Source organism: Podarcis vaucheri (assembly GCF_965113315.1).
Source record: "Podarcis vaucheri genome assembly, chromosome: 8".
Lineage (NCBI taxonomy): Eukaryota > Metazoa > Chordata > Lepidosauria > Squamata > Lacertidae > Podarcis > Podarcis vaucheri.
In genome coordinates, this window is record NC_138766.1 from 49,427,543 (window position 1) to 49,447,973 (window position 20,431).

General features: G+C 40.0%; 2 protein-coding genes across 11 annotated transcripts in view; one reads left to right on the top strand and one right to left on the bottom strand.

Annotated features, from left to right (window-relative positions):
* The window catches only part of LOC309539063 (uncharacterized protein), a 164,030-nt gene that overhangs the window by 138,708 nt on the left and 4,891 nt on the right, over nucleotides 1-20,431 (top strand). Inside the window, exon 6 of one of the 2 annotated variants that reach the window (XM_082234869.1) lies at nucleotides 18,816-19,468. The exons of the other annotated variant lie outside the window; for it this stretch is intronic. Coding sequence (XP_082090995.1) covers nucleotides 18,816-18,844 — 29 coding nt within the window. The 3' untranslated portion in view covers nucleotides 18,845-19,468. Of the gene's footprint in view, nucleotides 1-18,815; nucleotides 19,469-20,431 lie in introns of those variants that run through there. 2 annotated transcript variants of the gene reach the window in all.
* Nucleotides 1-20,431, bottom strand: part of ZNF521 (zinc finger protein 521) — a 305,760-nt gene that overhangs the window by 15,124 nt on the left and 270,205 nt on the right. The gene's annotated exons all lie outside the window — the stretch shown is intronic.

Consider the following 20,431-nt stretch of genomic DNA (forward strand, 5'->3'; position numbering starts at 1 on the left):
AAGTCTGCTACATAAAACCTGTATTATTAAGGATGAGATCTATAAACTTACTGATTGTATTTAAATGGAAATTCATGATAAGGCTTTGCCAAAAATGGATACTGGATAAGCAGACAGTTCCTCAACTCATTTATATACTTTCACTGTGTTTTAGGACAGAGCAATGAAATTGAGTTCATGCAGAAATTCACTTTGATTTTTCTGTTAAAGGTAAAGGTACCCCTGCCCGAACGGGCCAGTCTTGACAGACTGTGGGGTTTGTGCGCCCATCTCACATCTATTGGCCGGGGGCCAGCGCTGTCCGGGGACACTTCCGGGTCACGTGGCCAGCGTGACATCGCTGCTCTGGCGAGCCAGAGCCGCACACGGAACGCCGTTTACCTTCCCGCTGGTAAGCGGTACCTATTTATCTACTTGCCCCCGGGGGTGCTTTTGTATTCTGTCTCCTATGTCTCTATTATTGTATGTATGAATGGACTTGGTTCTATATTGTTCTTCTTGTTATCAATACAATTGCTCTTGTGCTTGTAAGCACATGGCATCTCCTCCCAGTTTCAGGTAACTTTCCCCACCATTACAATTTTCCAGTTACTTCATCATTTTTACAATCTTAGGCTTTCTATTTAACACAATCAACTTTTGACTATGTTGTCTTGCTCATCTCCATTTATTTTCTGCTCTGCCAAACTCATTTGCTACTGGTCATCTCAGTCCCTTTCTCCACCTCTTTCTCTGCACTTCCTGTTTCACATGCATTCATTAGTGACCTCTTCTCTTGTCCTTTGGGCAGGTGTTCCTCTCTCCCACTTGCTTCCATCTTAAGATGCTGAGAACAGGGTGGCCATTAGTTGTTTGTCTTATAAATCAAAATATTGCGTGGTTTTCTACTACTCTTTAGACCCCCTGAAATTAATGGACCTAACTCAATCCTTCTCCTTAATTTGAATGGGTCTATTCTGAGTAAAACCCATCTGATTACCACCCACTGATGTTGAATGTCTGTCCCTGTTTCTTTCTTCTATCCCATGTTGCTGCAATTACCTTTGAATAAGGAAACCCTTGGGCTCAGAGTGAAAAGAACTCTGTATAAGGCTAGCTGCACCATGTCTGTGTGGCAATATGTCCCTTCACCTGTCCCACCACATGTTGCAAAAAAACCCCCCAGATCTGTGTTGTGGAGCTCTGATGGAACGACTGTACTATATATCTCATGTTCCTATGTAACATGCAATCAAAGCTACTGCATTAGATGAGGCAGGAACGCTTCCATCTAATTAAAGCAACTCTTTAAAGTGAAACATTGTCTTGATCCTAGAATAAAGGCAGAATCTTGTCTATCAGAAGGCGATTCATCATCCTACCACACGCTTACACCATTTGAAAAAGCAAGCTATAAACAAGCAGACACAGTAATGCTGCTACGCATAAAGGGGCAGCCAACAGGAGGCCTCCTTTCTAATCAGTACTCAAAGGAATCTGTCATAGTGAAGTGGCACTTACTCTAATTTAAAGCTCTTATGGTTACTTTACCTTTGCAAAATGTATAAACTAATAACTTTGCTAAACTGCCTTGGCATTCAAAATATATAAACAACAAAAGCACAACAGCAAAGGCTTGAGCTTAAAAGGCGGGAGAGAGAGAAGAGCTTCGCCCAGAATCTGCTCTTGCTAGCATGGAAATAAAACATGGGATTCAGGATTGTGTTATGCTTGAAGTTCCCCCAGTTCAAAAACATCTCCACGACAGATCCTCCATGTCAGCAAGATCTCTGCTGTCACACCATCATGTGCCAACTCCTATTGCTGCTGCAATTTCTGTTTCACTTCTTGAAAAACTACCTGTAGCTCAGTTATCAAGTCATATTTGCCATACAGAGTGTACCAAAGAGAGCCTCCTAATATGTGCTGGATTCTAACCTTCCCCATAATGCAGACGTGTTCGTGCTGCTTGCTGTCCGCTGTAACATTTGCTTGTAACTTCATGAGTTCGGCATATTTATTATGTACAGCAGCCATTCTCAAATGTCAGCATGCACAATACATTTGCTAAAATGTGAAATGGCATATACCTATGTTCCATGTTTGTATGCTTGTCTACATTTGCCTTTTTATCCCAAACCGCTTTGGCAGGGTAGCTTTATTTATTTATTTAGGCATTTATACCTCACTCTTCTGGGGCAAATGCACTACCCAGGGTGGCTTACAACATTTTTTTAAAAAAGAAATCATAAAACATGAAAAGAAAATCAAGAAATGTTATGGTACAGAGTGCATAGGACTGCAGCCTGAAAGCCACATTTCAGCATTTGTCATCTGATGGCATGAAAGTAATGTCAGAAGCCCCAGGCCACATGGGAGAGAATGCCCACTGAAACTTCTTCCTCATACACACCAGGGTCACCCCTTCTGGAAACGGGTGTATGTGGTTGGGAAAGGTACCATTAGAAAACTCAGAAGGTGCAATAGGTGGCATTTTAGAAAAACAGCAACCTTTCTCTTGGGAGGTAACTCACCAAACATCCTTCTCCTTCCCAGGGAAAGGAAAACATGGCAAGGGTTCTTGAGCAAGCACTCTTGTGATATCACCTACCAGCAAGACTAGTCCCATCCCTTGTCTCACGCCAACTTGAATGTTTGCAATCCTTACAAACTAGCGCAATGCTGCCAAGGTAATTCAAATGATTCACTAGCAACTTGACTGTCTCAGATCAAACTAGTTATATTTTACACTATGTACAGAGGGTGTGGGTGTGGGTGTGTGTTGCTGGGCAAAAAGCACTGAGGGGACTTCTTGCCTTAAAGGACAACAGCTACCAGAGTTTAACCAGGGCTACTGACTGTTTGGCTCCGAAGCGCCCTCTCCGATTGCATGGAGCCCGGACAGCCCCGTGGTTTTCCACGGATCTGAGGGCAATGAAACAATCGTTGAGACGGCTAGAGCGCCGGTGGCGGATAACCCATTCTGAATCTGACCGGACACGGGTTAGAGCTCAATGTCGAGCCTACCAAGTGGCGATAGCGACGGCGAAGAAGAATTTCTTCACCGCCTCTATTGCATCTGCAGAAAACAGCAGCAGGAGACTTTTTCAGGTGGTCCGCAATTTAGCGGAACCACCTGCAACATCGGGGCCCTACATTGGCTCCCAGTACGTTTCCGAGCACAATTCAAAGTGTTGGTGCTGACCTTTAAAGCCCTAAACGGCCTCGGTCCAGTATACCTGAAGGAGCGTCTCCACCCCCATCATTCTGCCCGGACGCTGAGGTCCAGCGCCGAGGGCCTTCTGGCGGTTCCCTCATTGCGAGAAGCAAAGCTACAGGGAACAAGGCAGAGGGCCTTCTCGGTAGTGGCGCCCGCCCTGTGGAACACCCTTCCAGCAGATGTCAAAGCGATAAACAACTACCTGACATTCAGAAGACATCTTAAGGCAGCCCTGTTCAGGGAAGTTTTTAACGTGTGATATTTTATTGTATTTTTGATTTCTATGGAAGCCACCCAGAGTGGCTGGGGAGGCCCAGCCAGATGGGCGGAGTATAAATAATAAATTAATTATTATTATTATTATTATTTAACAGGACTACAAACTCATCAAAGGCTTGACTTCCATCTATACCTGCAATCCCGCTTCCCCCTTCTCTAGCACCCTAATGCAAACATAATTAAATCTGCCGTTGGATTTAATCCATTTTTGTACTACTTCATAATAACCTAAACAGGGATTAAATTTATTCTACTGCTCTTGACTGATTGTGGGGAGGTGGTGGGGGAAAGACTGGAGGCAGGAGGCTAAAGTCCAAACTATATGGGACATTAGAGTTTAAACAAGTCAGTGGAACCCGGCCATTTTTATCTGGAGAGGCTGGGGAGTAGTCCGGTGGCCCCCGTCTGGAATATGCTCCCAGTCTGGATCAGAACCCTGTGCTAGTTTTTATGAGGGATGAAAATGGGCCCCTTCTAGCTGTTTATTGTCCACGAAAGTGCTATTTACTTCCTGTGGCTTGGCCATGACTTACTGGAAGTGGTCTTGCATGCGGATAGGTAAGATAAAAGAGGGGAGGCCGGAGAGCAGCTGTACATAGACTTGAAATAGGGCAGGAGGCCAGTGGATGCAAGAGAGAAGGCTGCCTATGTTAAATGGCGCTGTGGCAAGTGATGAGGCAACATCCTGAACAATATTGTACAAAGGGGTAGCAGATTTCATTACACTCCCCTCTCAGCTCATTATGGAAAGTCTTGCCCACCCCTAGGCCACATATTCAGGGGAAGTAGGTCAGCTTATACTAGATCAAAACTCACAACCATTTAAAAGCTGCTCTGTATAGTGTCTTATTTTAGACAAAACAAGTTTGTACTGAGTATGAGAAGACTGCATTACATTCATCTGTGAATGTGATATTCTACTTTTCATGCTATTGTAAAGCAGTTAAAATTCAAAAAAATTACACCTTCCCACATAAATAGAGCAAAATGAAAACTGACTTTAAGCATAAAATCAGTTGCATATGTATATACCGAGCAGCTGAAAAGTTTGCCATCTCTTTGTAGACAAGACTACTTTGTAGACATTTTTTTTAAAAAAAAATCAAAGCATTTGCTCTGTTAAAAACCATTTTAGGGCAATAGTGTGAGTTACAATGCTGTTTGTAGCAGAACGCACATCACTTTATGCTGACCTGACAGTACATTCCTTCAAACCCACTTTGGGAACATAATAAAAAAGCCAAATTTGCAAGACTGTACAAAACTTTTGCTGTTAGTAACGTATATATCACACAAATTACAGCAGGCTGCGCATTCATAATGTTTTGTACTGATCCTTGTAAGTCAGCCTTTATTTTGAAATGTAAAACCAGCAAAGTAAATCGGTGAGAATTATTTTCCTCAGAAAACATAATTAATTCTACTGATAGGTTATAATTCAAGGAAGAAGAAAATGTTTCTGCATGTGTGAGGGGAAATGACACAGAGACACAAAATGCCGGCTTTAAGTTAACCAGAAAGAAAACCAAAATAATTACGAAAAACATTGAACAGGATGTAATTGAAAGGTTGCAGCAACAATTAGGGATTGAAATGGTGAAAAAAGTTAAATATTTAGGGATTACACTAACCACTAGAGGTATTGATTTATTTCACAATAATTATGTACCAGTATGGAATAAGATAAAAAAGGATCTGGATGTGTGGGGTAGAATGAAATTCTCATTTTGGGGAAGGATTGCAACAATAAAGATGAATGTGCTACCAAAAAATGTTATTTTTATTTCAAACAATACCAATAATAAGAGGAGTGACAATATTTAAAGAATGGCAAAGAATATTATCAAGATATTATTTGGCAGGGCAAGAAACCAAGAATTAAATTTAAGATATTAACTGACGCAAGAGAAAGAGGAAGTTTCGCCATGCCAGACTTGAGGTTATATTATGAAGCGCCATGTCTTTGTTGGTTGAAAGAATGGATGAAGTTAGAAAATAATGATTTATTGTATTTAGAATGTTATGATAATAGATCTGGTTGGCATGCGTATTTATGGTATGATAAAAAAGGAATACATAAAGGGTTTGAGAACCACATCTTTAGAGGATCTTTGATTGGAGTTTGGAATAGGTATAAAAATGTATTAGAACCAAAGATTCCGCATTGGTTATCACCATTAGAGGTTATGAGTATTAAAAAGATAAATATGAGCGGGAGATGGATAACATATGAGAAACTATTAAAAAAGGAAGGAAATAAGTGGAAATTGAAACCATATGAAGAAGTAAAAGAATATGTTAAGGTTTGGCTGCATTATTTTCAGTTAAATGAAATGTTTAAAAAAGAGGTTTTAGAGAGGGGATATTCTGAAAAAGAATCTAGATTTCAACAAGAAATCTTAAACAATGAAGTGAAAATTTTATCTAAAATGTATAAAATATTGTTGGAATGGAATACTGTGGACGAAGAGGTTAAATCTGTTATGATTAGTTGGGCTAGAGATTTCGGATATAATATTGAATTTGAGAAATGGACTAAACTATGGAAGGATGGGTTAAAGTTTACAGCTTGTACTTGTTGGGATACTGCCAGGGAGATACAGTCCATCATGGCCCCAAGCCGGCTGCCGGACGATCCATCGATCCCTGTAGTCACGCAGTATCAGCAATAGCGGCATGAGTGTCTAGAAATACCTTGCCACATTCCAGAGCTCATGCACGCTCTATCAGCAGATAATGCACAGCCAAAAGTTGCACGCAGAAGAGTATTATTTACAGACTTTATTCAGCGTTGATCAGAACAAAAGAAAGAAATGACTGTTCTGCGTCAGTGTCTCCGACAGAGAGAGAGAAATCGAAAGCAACAGCAAACATAAACATCCTGTGAACAGGACATGCGCAGACTCTGTGACTCACAAAGCCTGCTCCCTTTTAAGGTGGAACGGAAATATCCTAACATCACTACGATTAAGGAAAATGTTATGAAGATGTTATATAGATAGTATATAACACCAGTAAAACTGGGTAAAATGTATAAAGTGTGTAATAAATGTTGGAAGTGTAAGGAGACAGAAGGAACATTTTACCATATGTGGTGGGAATGTAAGAAGGTAAAAAGCTTCTGGGAGATGATCTATAATGAGTTAAAGAAAATGCTGAAATATACTTTTGTTAAAAAACCAGAAGCTCTCTTGTTGGGAATACTGGATAATGAAATTAGTAAAAAAGATGTGAAATTAGTTTTGTATGCAGTAACAGCAGCCAGAATTTTGCTGGCACAGAAATGGAAACAGGAAGAGATGCCCACAAAAGAAGAATGGAGGATGAAACTGATGGAATACGCAGAAATGGACAGATTGACGGGGGAAATTAGGAACCAACGTGACCAGAGATTCTCCGAGGACTGGAAATTTACAGAGTATATCAAAAATTTCTGTGATGAGCAAATAACGTTCGTTGGCTTTCAAGAAGCTCTATGAAATTACTGTTAGAAATATTGTTTAAAAAATATGATGTGATTAAGAGTATTTGAGTGCAATATAATATTGGGAAATGTGAGACGAGGATAAAAAATAAACGGAAAATTATCAGACAAGCTGAGGGAAGTTCTGGAAAAAAGGGTTTAAGTTAAAAATGGATGTATAATTTTGTAAAAATGTTTTTTTTATGGAAAATCTAATAAAAATATTTATTAAAAAAAAGAAACACAAAATGCCATTTTCATCCGATTCCATTCATCGTGGGATCCTATTCATCAACTAACACACAGCATTTAGCCCATACAGAAACATTTTCCTGCAGATATGGTGTAAATCTAGTTCCTTGGTAACTGACAACTGAAGTCACACAGTCTTGAAAGGCTGAACTTCCAAACTGGGCTAAATCTCAGTGATTTGTCCTCATTTAATTTTTCTTCATCTGTATCACATTTGCTCCATTTTTAACTGTTTAAACATTATTAGATCTTAAGCAATTCAATGTTTTTTAATATTATTTCACCTGTCAAGAAACAATCCAGGCATGTCATGCCCTTTTGGCTTTTTGTTCTTGTTTACCGGGCATGGTGTTTGTTGAACTCGCCTCCAGATCATTCTATACCAGATGTACAGTTAGAGGAAAAGTCACTCTTCTATCTCAAAACACTTGTGTGATCTGAAGCCTAGTGCCTTGTCAGTCCTGTTCCTTCCCTCTGAAGGCCCTGCTTTGGGGCGGCTGGGGGGTCGATTTAGAAATGAGACGATTTTTCTACACAGCTTCAGAAAAGAGATTCTGATCTGACTAGTTGATCTGCACACTCTAGGACAGAGCATTAATTTTGCACAGGGTGACGAGGCACACCAAAAACAGTGCATGAGGTTCATACAGTGGGTGACTATGATTGCTTGGGAATTTTTATTTCCCGAGGGAAGCAAGGTAGCAAAATATCTGGGACTGACCCTGGATGCTCAGACCTGGCCCCTGGGGCATTTCCAGCTACTCTGATGCACAGACAGTAAATTTAAGAACAGTGCACTGAGTTTATGTTAGAGGTCTTGCTGCATTTTGACCCAGGTTAATTCATTCTTCAGAGGCTATAAAACAGAATCTTGAATTGACACCACTTCTCCCCTTCTCTCCCCCCCCCACTCCCATCCCCAATTTTGGCCCCTGTAGCTTTCTTAAAGCAGTAGTGAGTGGGGTGGCCCCTTCCCCCCCTGTAATTTGTAGTTTGGCCCTCAGAGTCAGTGACAGAGTAAGAATTAGGAGGAAGTTCCAGGCATTCTGTCTAGCGTTAAATCCACACACTGCCTCTCAATGAATACATTGAAGTAATCCTCAGAATTCCATCTGTACACTGCTTCCCCACACAAAATAGATTACTACTTGTCATCTTTCATAATCTCCCCTACTTGTTTTACCTTCTTCCACCCTCTCTCTCCAACTATACATATTATAAATGCTTGAAAGGTTACGTAGTACTTGTTTTCTCATTGCTGAGATGAGAGAGAGAGAGAGAGAGAGAGAGAGAGAGACTGTTTTGTAGGCATTCCTATGAAGCATCCTCTCTGTGTGTGCATGTGCTGGAAGACAAGCCCAATGAAACGAAGGGAGGGAGATGCTGAACAACACCGCACAAAGTTGCCGACTGTTCGGCTACAAGCCAGAAAATGAATCCAATTTTTCATTCTGTCATTATAAATATTTCAGTGCAAATGGTACTGATTTTCTGCAACTGTGGTTAAGCAGAGGGCCTCTGAGTGAATATTTTTTTTTAAAAAAATAAAACAGAAAGGAAAAAAAATAAAGAGTGAAAAATAAAAAGAGGAATACAGGGAAAAGAAATTAGCGTAGGCAACCAATTAATTCCTTCCCTTAAATGTACAAGACTCTGGGAGAAATTGTACAATGATGTAGCACATGACTCAAAGAAGGATGGGAAAAAAAACATTTACCCTGCTCTTCTTCTGACAGTTTCTCATAAAATATCTGCAGTCCATCTATCTTTTAGTACTCCAGGCTCCTCTGGAGAGCAGAAAATAGTAGTTTAAAGCTCACTTCTGTGCCAGTCTGCAGGAGATTGCTTTCCACAGGACCCCTGCTGATGGAGGCCTAGGGGAAGAGGCCCAGGAGTTATTCAATCAGCCCAAGACTCTGGGGCGGCTGGGGGTCCTTTGAGGGCTGATTATAAAGCTGCCCTCCTGTTGCCTGCCTCAGAACAGAACGAAATGAGCAGCCTCTTGCTGAGCAGATTCTGCAAGAAGGAATTTCACCTGTCATGGAGTTTGTCAGAATTTCAGGATTTATCTTGGTGCAAAATTAATAAAATACCAAGAAGGATTTCAACCTGACTACTCAGCCATGTCATCTCAAAGTGATCTTTCACCTAAGAAAACCTAGACACTGAGCTTCTCAAGTCATTTTTGCCCTACTTTATTATTTTTTTATAAAAAAAGCCATGGAACTTTTGTATGATGCTTCACTCACCGTACGGTGCTTTTAAAGATAATAATAAAAAGCCCAGGCTTTTTATATAGAGCTATACTTGCGCTAACTCCAGTCAATGCCTGCAGTGTGATATACGGTGTCCATGTAATAGATAGAATGGGAGAAGGGAAGTCATGCTGTAGTTTCTGGACTCTCACGCTCTCTCTGTGTAACCAAGCTGGAAGATCTCCTGAAAGCTTCCCCTTTGTTTAATCAATTTTACTCATGTTCTGAAATGGCAGAATAGCAAAAGGGAAGGTGGATAAGCTTGCTGCTTCTTAAAAAAACAACACCCACCTAGCACTGGCTGAGTGCTCCAGTGACCCAGGGGACTGCCCAACTGAGAACATTAACATGATTTTATTTTGAAAAGCTCTTCCTCAGAGGAAAACAAGGAGTTAAAAAAATGGCATGGGCCATGTTGGAGAGGTTTATCACCAGTGACATCATACACACTATCCAATGGATGTTGCGATTCCTGCATGGCCATATTTACACACAGTGTTCCAAATGTCCTAGGAAGTGGGGGGGGGGATCAATGTCTTGCGGTCTGAGAGCTAGCAAAATGAACCATTCCCAAAACAGAAAAGCTTCCTTAAGGGAAGGTATTTTGATCCTGTGCAACAAATTCTTGGTTTTCTATCATTTGTGCTATAAAACAAGGCAGAGAGTATGTAAAGACACTTCCAGTGGTGAGAAAAGAGAACTTCATCATAGTTACACAGCCTACCAATGTTCTGGGAGAAAGCCTAGGTAGTTGCTAATGTTGAACATTTCACCTGACATTTGTGGATACTAAACCTCTGAAAGATTATAAACACACACAAACACAAAAGGTCATTTTTGCAATTCACAACACACTGAGCCTCTTATGATATCACATCTGTTAAAGTTATTCACAGGCAACTGAGGTCTAGATTTGATTTATGTTCTAAAGTTGTGTTAACAACAAACTGCATCGACACACACTGTGAAATACATAAATATATTATTGTTGCATTGCTACTATCTGTTTATATCTTTCCATCTTATTTGTAGTCATAGAACCCAGAGCAGCAGCAAGGGGTCATGGTAATAAGAGTGCCATCCTAAATCTCTGTGGTCCAATTCTGACCCTCCTATTGTGTACTCCAGGCTCTTGTCACAGCTCAGTTCTCTTCAGACAGCCCTTTCACCCAATAAAAAATCTTCATATGGGGTCTATTTTAGAAACGACACTGTTTGCTTATATTTTCTGATCATGTGATTCCCATGCCTTGGGAAACGTGGAGGCAATTAACTCTCTGACTCTGAGAGGGCTGCCTCAGTTCAGAGAGGAAATAAGCATGAGGAAAGTGAAAAATAGTTGCAGGCACAAATTAGGCGATGGGTGGGTAAATACTGTTCAGTTTGCTACATTTCTTTTTTTTTTTAAATACATTTTTATTGAAGTTATACACGGAAAACAGACATATATGAAAATACAGAGAAAAAATTACAAAAGAAAAAAGAAAGAAAAAAGAAAAACCACACATCCGAAAAAAGAAAAACACACAATCTGAACTTCCCTCCATCCTTTTGATAAGTATCAAATATCTCCTTCCATTACGTATTTGATTTTCAATCTATAGTCTTAAATTCACTCGCTGGTCGTATTGTTCTAACCCCGTCAATTCACTTTAAGCATTTATTCCAATATATTTCCAAAATTTACTCCAATTTTTCAGAAATTTCTGTTCATCCTGGTCTCTTATTTTACCTGTTAGTTTGTCAAGCTCAGCATAGTTTACCATTCTAATCTGCCAGTCCTTTATGTTGGGGATGGATTCCACTTTCCAATATTGTGCCAACATAATTCTCGCTGCTGTGGTGGCGTAGAGGAATATCGTCCTATCTTCCTTTTTAATTTCTTTATCCATCATTCCCAACAGGAAGGCTTCAGGCCTCTTGGGAAAGGTATACTTAAATATTTTTTTAAGTTCATTATAAATTAATTCCCAAAAGCCTTTCACCTTTTTACATGTCCACCATAAATGATATAGGTCACCCTCCACCTCGCCACATTTCCAGCATCTCTTATCCTTTAATCTATACATTTTGGCCAATTTCACAGGGGTGTGGTACCATCTATATAGCATCTTCCAGATATTTTCTCTCAATGCCATACATGCTGTAAACTTTATGTTACAATTCCAAACTTCTATCCACCTTTCAAAATCAATATTATAACCAAAGTCAATTGCCCATTTAATCATTGCCTCCTTCACCTCCTCATCTTTGGTGTACCACTCTAGTAATATATCATAAATTCTGGACAGGGTTTTATTATTGCCTTCTATTACTTCTATATTAAATTTTGATTTTTTATCATCAAAACCCGCCTTCCTCTTATCCTCTTTTAACAAATCATTCACCTGGTGGTATTGCAGCCAACCAGTGAATAATTTTTTTATTTCTTCATAAGGTCTGAGTTTGGGCCCTTGGTCAGTTTTTCTTAACATTTCTTCATAGGTGGCGTTTATCTCCTCCATATTTATTTTCTTAATCGTTAAGGCCTCTATTGGTGAAATCCACCATGGGGTTTTTCTTTCAAGGAGGTTTTTGTTCCTTTCCCATGCTTGATATAATGGTCCCCTAAAAATATGGTCTAAGAAACTCTTGTGAACTCTCACTTTCCCATACCAAAGGTACGAATGCCATCCGTACCAATTATTAAAGCCTTCCAGGTCCAGTAGCTCTTTATTCTCCAGTTTTATCCAATCTTTTACCCAATATATACAAGCCGCTTCATAGTATAAGCTTAGGTCCGGGAGAGAAAAACCCCCTCTTTCTTTTTTGTCTATCAAAATTTTCATTTTTATCCGTGGCCTTTTCCCCTGCCAAATATACTTTGCCAAGGCTCTCTGCCACTCTTTACATTGTTTTAGACCTTTAAGTATGGGGATGGTTTGGAATAAAAATAACATTCTAGGCAGAATGTTCATTTTAACAACAGCTATCCTCCCCAAAAAGGAGAGTTTCATCCTCCCCCAAATTTCCATGTCTTTCTTTATACTCCTCCAGGTGGCATCGTAATTATCCTTGTATAGATTTATGTTCTTGGCTGTAACCCAGATCCCAAGATATTTCACTTTCTTAGCTACCGCAATTTTGGTCTTTCTTTCTAGATCTATCACTTCTTCCTTTGTTACATTTTTAACTAACATTTTGGTTTTGGTTTTATTTACCTTAAGTCCTGCCACGGCTCCAAATTCATCAATTTTTTGTAAAGCTTCTTTTACGCTGTTTTTTGGATCTTCTAAGGTTAGTACGATGTCATCTGCGAAGGCCTTGATTTTGTATTCCCTCTTTCCTACCCTGACTCCTGTGACTTCTGTTGCCCCCCTCAGTCTCTCGTTTAATATTTCTAATACTATTATAAACAATAGAGGGGACAGGGGGCAGCCTTGTCTAGTTCCTTTATATATACTAAAATATTCTGTTGTGGTGTTGTTTATTACCAATTTTGCCTTCTGTTCCTTATATATAGCTTCTATGCCTTTTCTAAATTTCTCTCCCATTCCCATCATTTCCAAACTTTTCTTCAAGAAATCCCACGAGATGTTATCAAACGCTTTCTCAGCATCTATGAATACCAAGGCCGCTTGTCTATCTATGCTCATATCCAAATATTCAATAATGTCTATCAAGTTCCTTACATTGTCCCTTAATTGTCTCCCTGGGAGGAAGCCCGTTTGATCTTTATGTATTCTGTTGTTCAAAACCTTTTTTAGTCTTTCTGCCATTATATCTGCAAATAGCTTATAATCATTATTTAGTAGTGAAATTGGCCTATAGTTTTTCGCTTCCAAAGTATCTGCCTCTTTTTTGGGAATCAAAGTAATATATGCTTCCTTCCAGGTATTCGGGATCCTTCCTTCCTTTAATATATTATTCATCACTTCACCTAACACTGGAGATATTTGGTTACTTAGTGTTTTATAATATTTGGCTGAGAGCCCATCTGGGCCTGGCACTTTCCCATTTTTCATCTTTTTAATAGCCTTCTTTATCTCTTCTTGGGTAATTTCCTGGTCTAATATCTCTTTTTCTTCTTTTGGGATTTGTTTTAAATGATGTTCTTGCAAAAACTGCTCTATTTCTTGTTTTGTTTCATTTCCTCTTTTATATAAGTCCTTATAATATTTTTGAAATATCTTCCTTATTTCTTTTGGCTCTTCCACAATCCTTTCTCCTTCCCTTATCTTACTAATCGTGTTTTGTTTTCTTCTTTCTCTTATTTGCCACGCCAAATATTTGCCTATCTTGTTTGCGGATTCAAATGTCCTCTGGTTCATCATTTTAATTTTCCATTCTACCTCTTGATCAATTATTGTAGAAAGTTTAGTTTGTAATATCTTTATATTCTGTTTTGCAATCTCCTCACTGGGGTTGATGATTAATTTTTTTTCATTTTCCATAATCTGTGTTAGGATCTGTTCCTTCTTTAACTCTTTTTCTTTTCTTACTTGGCTATTTTTCTGTATTAAAAAGCCCCTCATAACTGCCTTTCCTGCGTCCCACACCGTCTCTATAGCAGTTTCCCCGTTTAGATTCCATTTAAGGTAATCTTCTATTGTCTCTATTGCCTTATTTACGATCTTCTGATCATTGAATAGAAATTCATTCATTCTCCATCTAGTTGTTTTAATATCCTTGCCTTTCAGCTCACTGTAAACCGCATTATGGTCAGATATAATTCTTGGGAGAATTTCTGATTTAATTAAATTCTGAGTTAATTCCTTCGAGATCCAAATGCTATCTATTCGCCCCCAGCTCTGATTTGGGTTTGAGAAAAAAGTGTATTGTTTTGTAGTGGGGTTTTTGAGTCTCCATGCATCAATTAATCCCAGATTATTTACCATGTCAAAAAAAGATCGCGGTAATTTACCTTCCTTCTTTTCTTGTTTTTTTGTTAGCTTGTCTAAATTTGGAGACACCACCCCATTAAAGTCACCCATTAAAATCATTTTTTGATCCATCCAATCCATCAATTTATCTCTTAATTCAGAATAGAAGGCAGATTTTTTATCGTTTGGAGCATATATTCCAACGACAATTATTTTTTCTCCCTGAAACACCATCTGAACAATGATTACTCTCCCTTGATCATCTTTATATAATAGTTGCGGCTCATATTTTTCCTTAATATATAGTACCACCCCTCTTTTCTTCACTCTATCTGATGTCACAAAGTCTACTCCCAGTCTCTTATTACATAATAGTCTCTTATGCTTATTTATTATATGCGTCTCTTGGAGGCATATTAAGTCATAATTCTTTTTCAATAATACATGTGTAATCTGGTTCCTTTTGTTTTTATTGTTCAGTCCATTCACATTCCAGTTTAGTATTTTTAACGTCATCTGTTCTATAATATAAGTTAACTTATCAAACCTATGTGCAATCTACTGTTCTTTGTCTCCTTTCTCTAGTTCTTCTCCTTCTCCTTTTGAGCTCTCCTCTCTTTCTTCTTCTTCACTCCCCCCATTTTCTTCCCCCTGCTGGTTCCCCATCTCCTCCTCTCCCATCATTTTCCCCAGGTCCTTTTCATATCTCCTTGCGAATTTTTGTAGTTCTGAGATGGTAGACAGTTTGAACTTTTTTTCTTTGAAATAGAATGAAATGCCTTCCGGAAACTCCCATCTGTATAGGATCCCATTTTTCTTCAATTGATTTGTTAATTTTTTATATGGGTCCCTCCTTCGAAGAAATCTCGAAGGAATCTCTTTATAAATAATAATTGGGTTTCCTCCAATATATAACCTTTTGACATAGTTCTGTTTCAAAATTTCATTTCTTATCTCCAATGAATTAAACATGGCTATTACATCTCCTGGCAATTTTTTCCCTCTGGCTTTTGCCGATTTTATTCTTATTCGGAATATGTTTACCAGACCATGGTTTATCTCTTCTTCTTTTCTATCTAACCATATTGCCAGCTCTTTCACCACTTTAGCTCGAATATTCTCATTTAAGTCCTCTGCTATTCCTCTAAATTTTAAATTTGATTGATTCTGGCGCATCTGTGTCATAGCCATGTTGTCCAACAACTCTTCCTGTGTTGCTCCTATCTCTTTAATTTCTAGTCTAATCCTGTCCATCTCTTTCTTACTGTCTTTCGCGTCTTTTTGCACCCCCTTCACTGAATCCTCCAAACCCTTAGTTCTTACCGAGAGATCCTTAACCTTTCCTGTCAATTCTCCCACCACTTCCTCCAGTTTCTTATCTAGGGTGTCTTGAACCTCTATCAATTTTCTCTCAATATACTGTTCATTATTTTTAAATTCCTTTCTTATTTCGGCCATCAAGCTATCATAATCTCTAATTTCTCTTGCCTCCCTCCCCTCTTCTTGTCTTGAAGGCCTCCTTTCCGCTGGTGTTGCCACCCCCTTCTTAGAGCCGTTCGGCATTTGTATATTTGAGTTTAAGTCTTCCTAATATACTATAGGGGTAAGGTATAGAGGTATCCAGGCTAGCGTCCCTCGGATAATTGCAGCGAGGGTCCAAAATTAATTAGATTGATACAGTGCAAAAGTTAACTCTTATATAAGGTCAAGTAATGCTACATTTGTCAAGTTTGCTACATTTCAGGCAAATGTGGGATGCAAATGCTTCAAGAAATAAAAGGTCAGTGTGCCAACAAATCAGCAGAAGATCCAGAAAACTGACAAAAGCCATTTAGTTCATCACTTTCCCCATACAGAAATTCCATCAGGAAAGCAAAGCAAATTAGAGACTCCAAAGTCCTTTAAAAAGAGCCAGACACCCATCAGTATAGTGTTTTCAAAAACGGGGCCTATAATAAATCTCTCTTCTGGCTCTTTTCCATTTAGACGACAATTTAACATTAATACACACCATCAAGCCACTTCTACCAGGCAGAAGTACTTTGACAGTTTTAACACCAAGAGATCTCGCGGCAAAGAGAGCTGGCGAAGGCACGCAAGTGAATGCACAGATGGTGGGAGGGGACGCTGGGTGCTCTCTGCAGGCTACAGTAGAGATGCATTAACTCCACAGAGGGATAAGGACTTCCCACCAGTACAGTCATGAATTATAACTGAGCATGGGAGCGAGTTCTTACTGCCTGTCGCACAGCAAATATAGTGTTCCATTTTCCTGCACAATCACCTTTCACCTTGACAAACTCAAAGCAAAGCAAAATGCACTGCTAATATTTAATGGTACAGCATTTCTCTACATGGTATGGTATATATCTGCAGGAAGGCACGCACAGACAGAGCGAGAAACTACCATTCAAAGACTGATATGCACCCTATGTTTTGCTGATGTGTTTAGTAGAATAAATACATTACAAAACTAGGAAAGCGGCGGGGGGTGGGAGGAGCTGCCTTTTGAAGCTGTACATTGAAGTATCGTGTGGAGATGATATTTTGTGCCCTCAGGGCCAGTGCAATATATTTTTCTTCCTGAGGGTGGAGCAGCAAACATTGTCTCCCCCTCACTCTTGCCAAGTACCCTCTGTGAACCTTCCTGAGACCTCCAGATATAGGGCGGTATATAAATTCAACAACAACAACAACAACAACAACTCCTCTAAAGTGCAAATTGTTTTGGCTTCTGAAGCAGAAAACGCCACAAACACTTCTGTCCCTCCTTTGAGGAAAAATTTAGTGACAATTAACTAAACAGCTAATAATTTTCTCCCCTTTCATGACACTCAAAATCAGCTACCTGGGGCAAATGTCTCACTCTGCCTAATGGAAGAGCCGGCCTAAATTTTTCATGTAGCAGAAATAAATTACCTGTATGCATCTCCCAGAGAAGATCCAGAGGTAAATGCAACTTACTTAGGAAAATACTTTCAAATATGCAGAGGGATCTACAGTAAAAAGCCATGGCTTGATCAAAAGCTAACTCACAAAACAAATTCTAAATAAAACCTGAAACCCTCTCCTAAGACAAGCCTTACGTAGCTAGCCCTGTTGCCCTTCTATACTGACGGGACAGTGGACACTGTTAGAGAAAAACATATAACACAGAACCAATGCTGAATCCCATTGTCATGCTAGACTATGCCAATAGACAGGGCACCATGCCACTATGGAGACCTCACTGAAGTGGAACCATTATTAAGCAATGCCACATTGTGGAAAGTGTGCCCAACCCTCAGCTCTGAGTTGGACTATTTTAAAAGCCAACACAGATCAACAATGACAGGAAGGCAGGAAGGCATTAAAGCATTTAAACCACGTGAAACTTGACCAGCAGGGCGAGCAAGACTCTGCCATGTATGCTAAAGTTTGATTCTTTTAAAGAAGAAAGCCAGGGCTTAAATTTAACTCATATGTAAATGATTAAGGCTACTATTCTATCACCTCTTACCAGGAAGTAAGTCTCATTGAGCTCAACGGGGCTTTCCTTTATGTAGACTTGTACAGGATCGCACCGTAAGTATGGAATTTAGCAGAAGAGAGGAAAGGCAATGGTCAGGAATCAGCTGTGCCACAAAGAGTCCTTTTTTTGAGTTATTTTACACGTTAATCAGTCTTAAAGCCGCAAATAAAATGCTCTGAGAATAAAGTCACGCCAAGCCCACTTCTTTATAGAATTTCTGGGACATGCTCCTTCATGAAATACTTGCCATGCTGTTACAAAATGATTGTATTTACATTTTTTTTTAAAAGATTCTGTACATCTCATCCCCAGAGAGAGCCATCCACTGCCAAATTGTATTGCCCTCAGTGCAGTCATCAATGGAAAAGATTTGTTGTTGTAGGCAGTTTAAGAATTCCACCACTTTTAAAGGGGGCGTTTATCCTGCCTTTCACTTTCGTTTAAAGCTTCAGTGTTCCCTGTTCTAAATGACAGCACCGCAAGCACTGCTTTTAAGCGCGATTCATCTTGCCTACCACATCTCAGGTTTTTACACAGAGCACCACTCTCTCTCCAACAATGGAGTCTTACTCCTTCATAGCTCCAGGGCAGAGACTGTTACTAGCTGTAGACTTGCCGCCAAATATCACAATAAAGGATACAAATGTGAATTCCTCTTAAAATACAGGTTTGGCTCTGGAAAATATCTTGCTCTAGCATACCCTGTCAATAGCAAACAATAGATCTTTCAAGATACACAGCAGCCTTTCTGTGTCTGAAACAGTCATATAAAACAATGCATCACAGCATCCCCCACCCTGTTTAGATTAAGGGTTGATTGTGATTAGATTCAGATTTATGCTTCTCCTATTCTAAGCCTCATGTTTTCTGTTTACTCTTGGTTTGCTAATGATGCTTCATAATCCTTATAAAACGCATACCCAAAGAAGGCTGCCTTGGCAAAATATTTGATGGTATAGGAAAACTGTCACTAATAATTATCCCCATTTTACAGACAGAAAGCAGAAGCGGAGTTTGTCATGACAGCAGCAATTCCAGAATGGGGATTTATGGATACATCATGCTGCCATTTACTGCAGGAAGCACCTTGCTATGATTTCATCTGCTTGTGTCCAGGCGACTGCAGTTTTTCCTGGCTAAGAGGTGAAATCTCTACCTCCACAGTAAGGACAGGACAGCAAGGCACCTCTTTCAGCAGTAGGTCAAAATGCCCCTGGGAGCACTTCACAACAGAATGAACATCCTGCTTCTTCTGACTCATATCATAGATGAAAAGGGGGGGGGGGAGGACACAAAGAGAATGAAAGAAGTCAAAGAAATCTCTTAACATAAAGAATAAGAAACTGTGGAATATAGTGGTACCTCAGGTTAAGAACTTAATTCGTTCTGAAGGTCCGTTCTTAACTTGAAACTGTTCTTAACCTGAGGTACTACTTTAGCTAATGGGGCCTCCCGCTGCCGCCACGCGATTTCCATTCTCATCCTGAAGCAAAGTTCTTAACCCGAGGTACTATTTCTGGGTTAGCGAAGTCTATAACCTGAAGCGTCTGAAATCTGAAGTACCACTGTAGACCGATCCAAACAATGAAAAGAAAAACAATCAGTTTTTCAAAGGTGGGGAGCCCAAATAAAGGTCATAGGTGGCTTGGTCAAGCTATTCTCCTGTCTATAATATATACTGACTAATTGCCACCCCCTTGGTCCAGAGCGAGCCATTTTGCTATCTGAGCAAGATGGGGGCTGCCTCTGCTGTACCCCAGAGGCCTCTACCTACTGTAGACCAGTGGTAGCTAATGGGAAGCCTTCCAGATGCTTGTGGACTACAACTCCTACCACCCCAGGCAGCACAACCAACGGTAAGGGATGATGGGAGTTGTAGTCCAACAACATCTGGAGGGCACCATGTTGGCTGTTCCTGCTATAGACATTGCAGATGAGCCAAATAACAGGGCTTTGTCAAAATATCCAGCCAGTAGTTGCTGGCAACAGGAGCTCCAGCAGCAGGGCAGTCACTAGCAAAAGGTGCCCATTTCCTGGAGGGCTCGTGGTGGTGGCTTCCAGAGGTGGCAGCAGGGAGCTTCTTCCGATGCCCCTTTCCAGCTGCTGCCTTAGACAAGTGGCTCGGTGTACCTCATGTATCTACCAAACTGCAGAGGCATCAGAAACAGATGCTGGAGTTACCCAGGAAGGATGTGCTGCTGCTACAGCAGCAGCGGTGTCCTCAGTGGCTTCTGACCGCTGCTGAAGATACTGAGCGCTAGCTTTCCCATAGGACAACAGGAACATCACCACAACACTGGCTTCTGATGTTAATTGTGAATGTTATTCCCCAGGTTTGGTGTTCTTAAGTCTGGGAGCAAAAATGGAGAACGTATTATGCCTAGAGAACAGTTGTGTGTAGACTGCAAGACTATCGATTCTGCCTCAACCTGCTTCCCTCATGGAGCAACCAAAGAGGAACCAGAGCTGGGGTCTAATGATACACTGGTGCTGTTCATAGTCAGCACCATAAATCCAACTGACAGCTTCTAGCCAGCACCACCTCTGCTGCCACCATCCCCATAGAAATGGAATTCTTGGGGACTTGTAGCTTTTTTTACACGTGCAAAC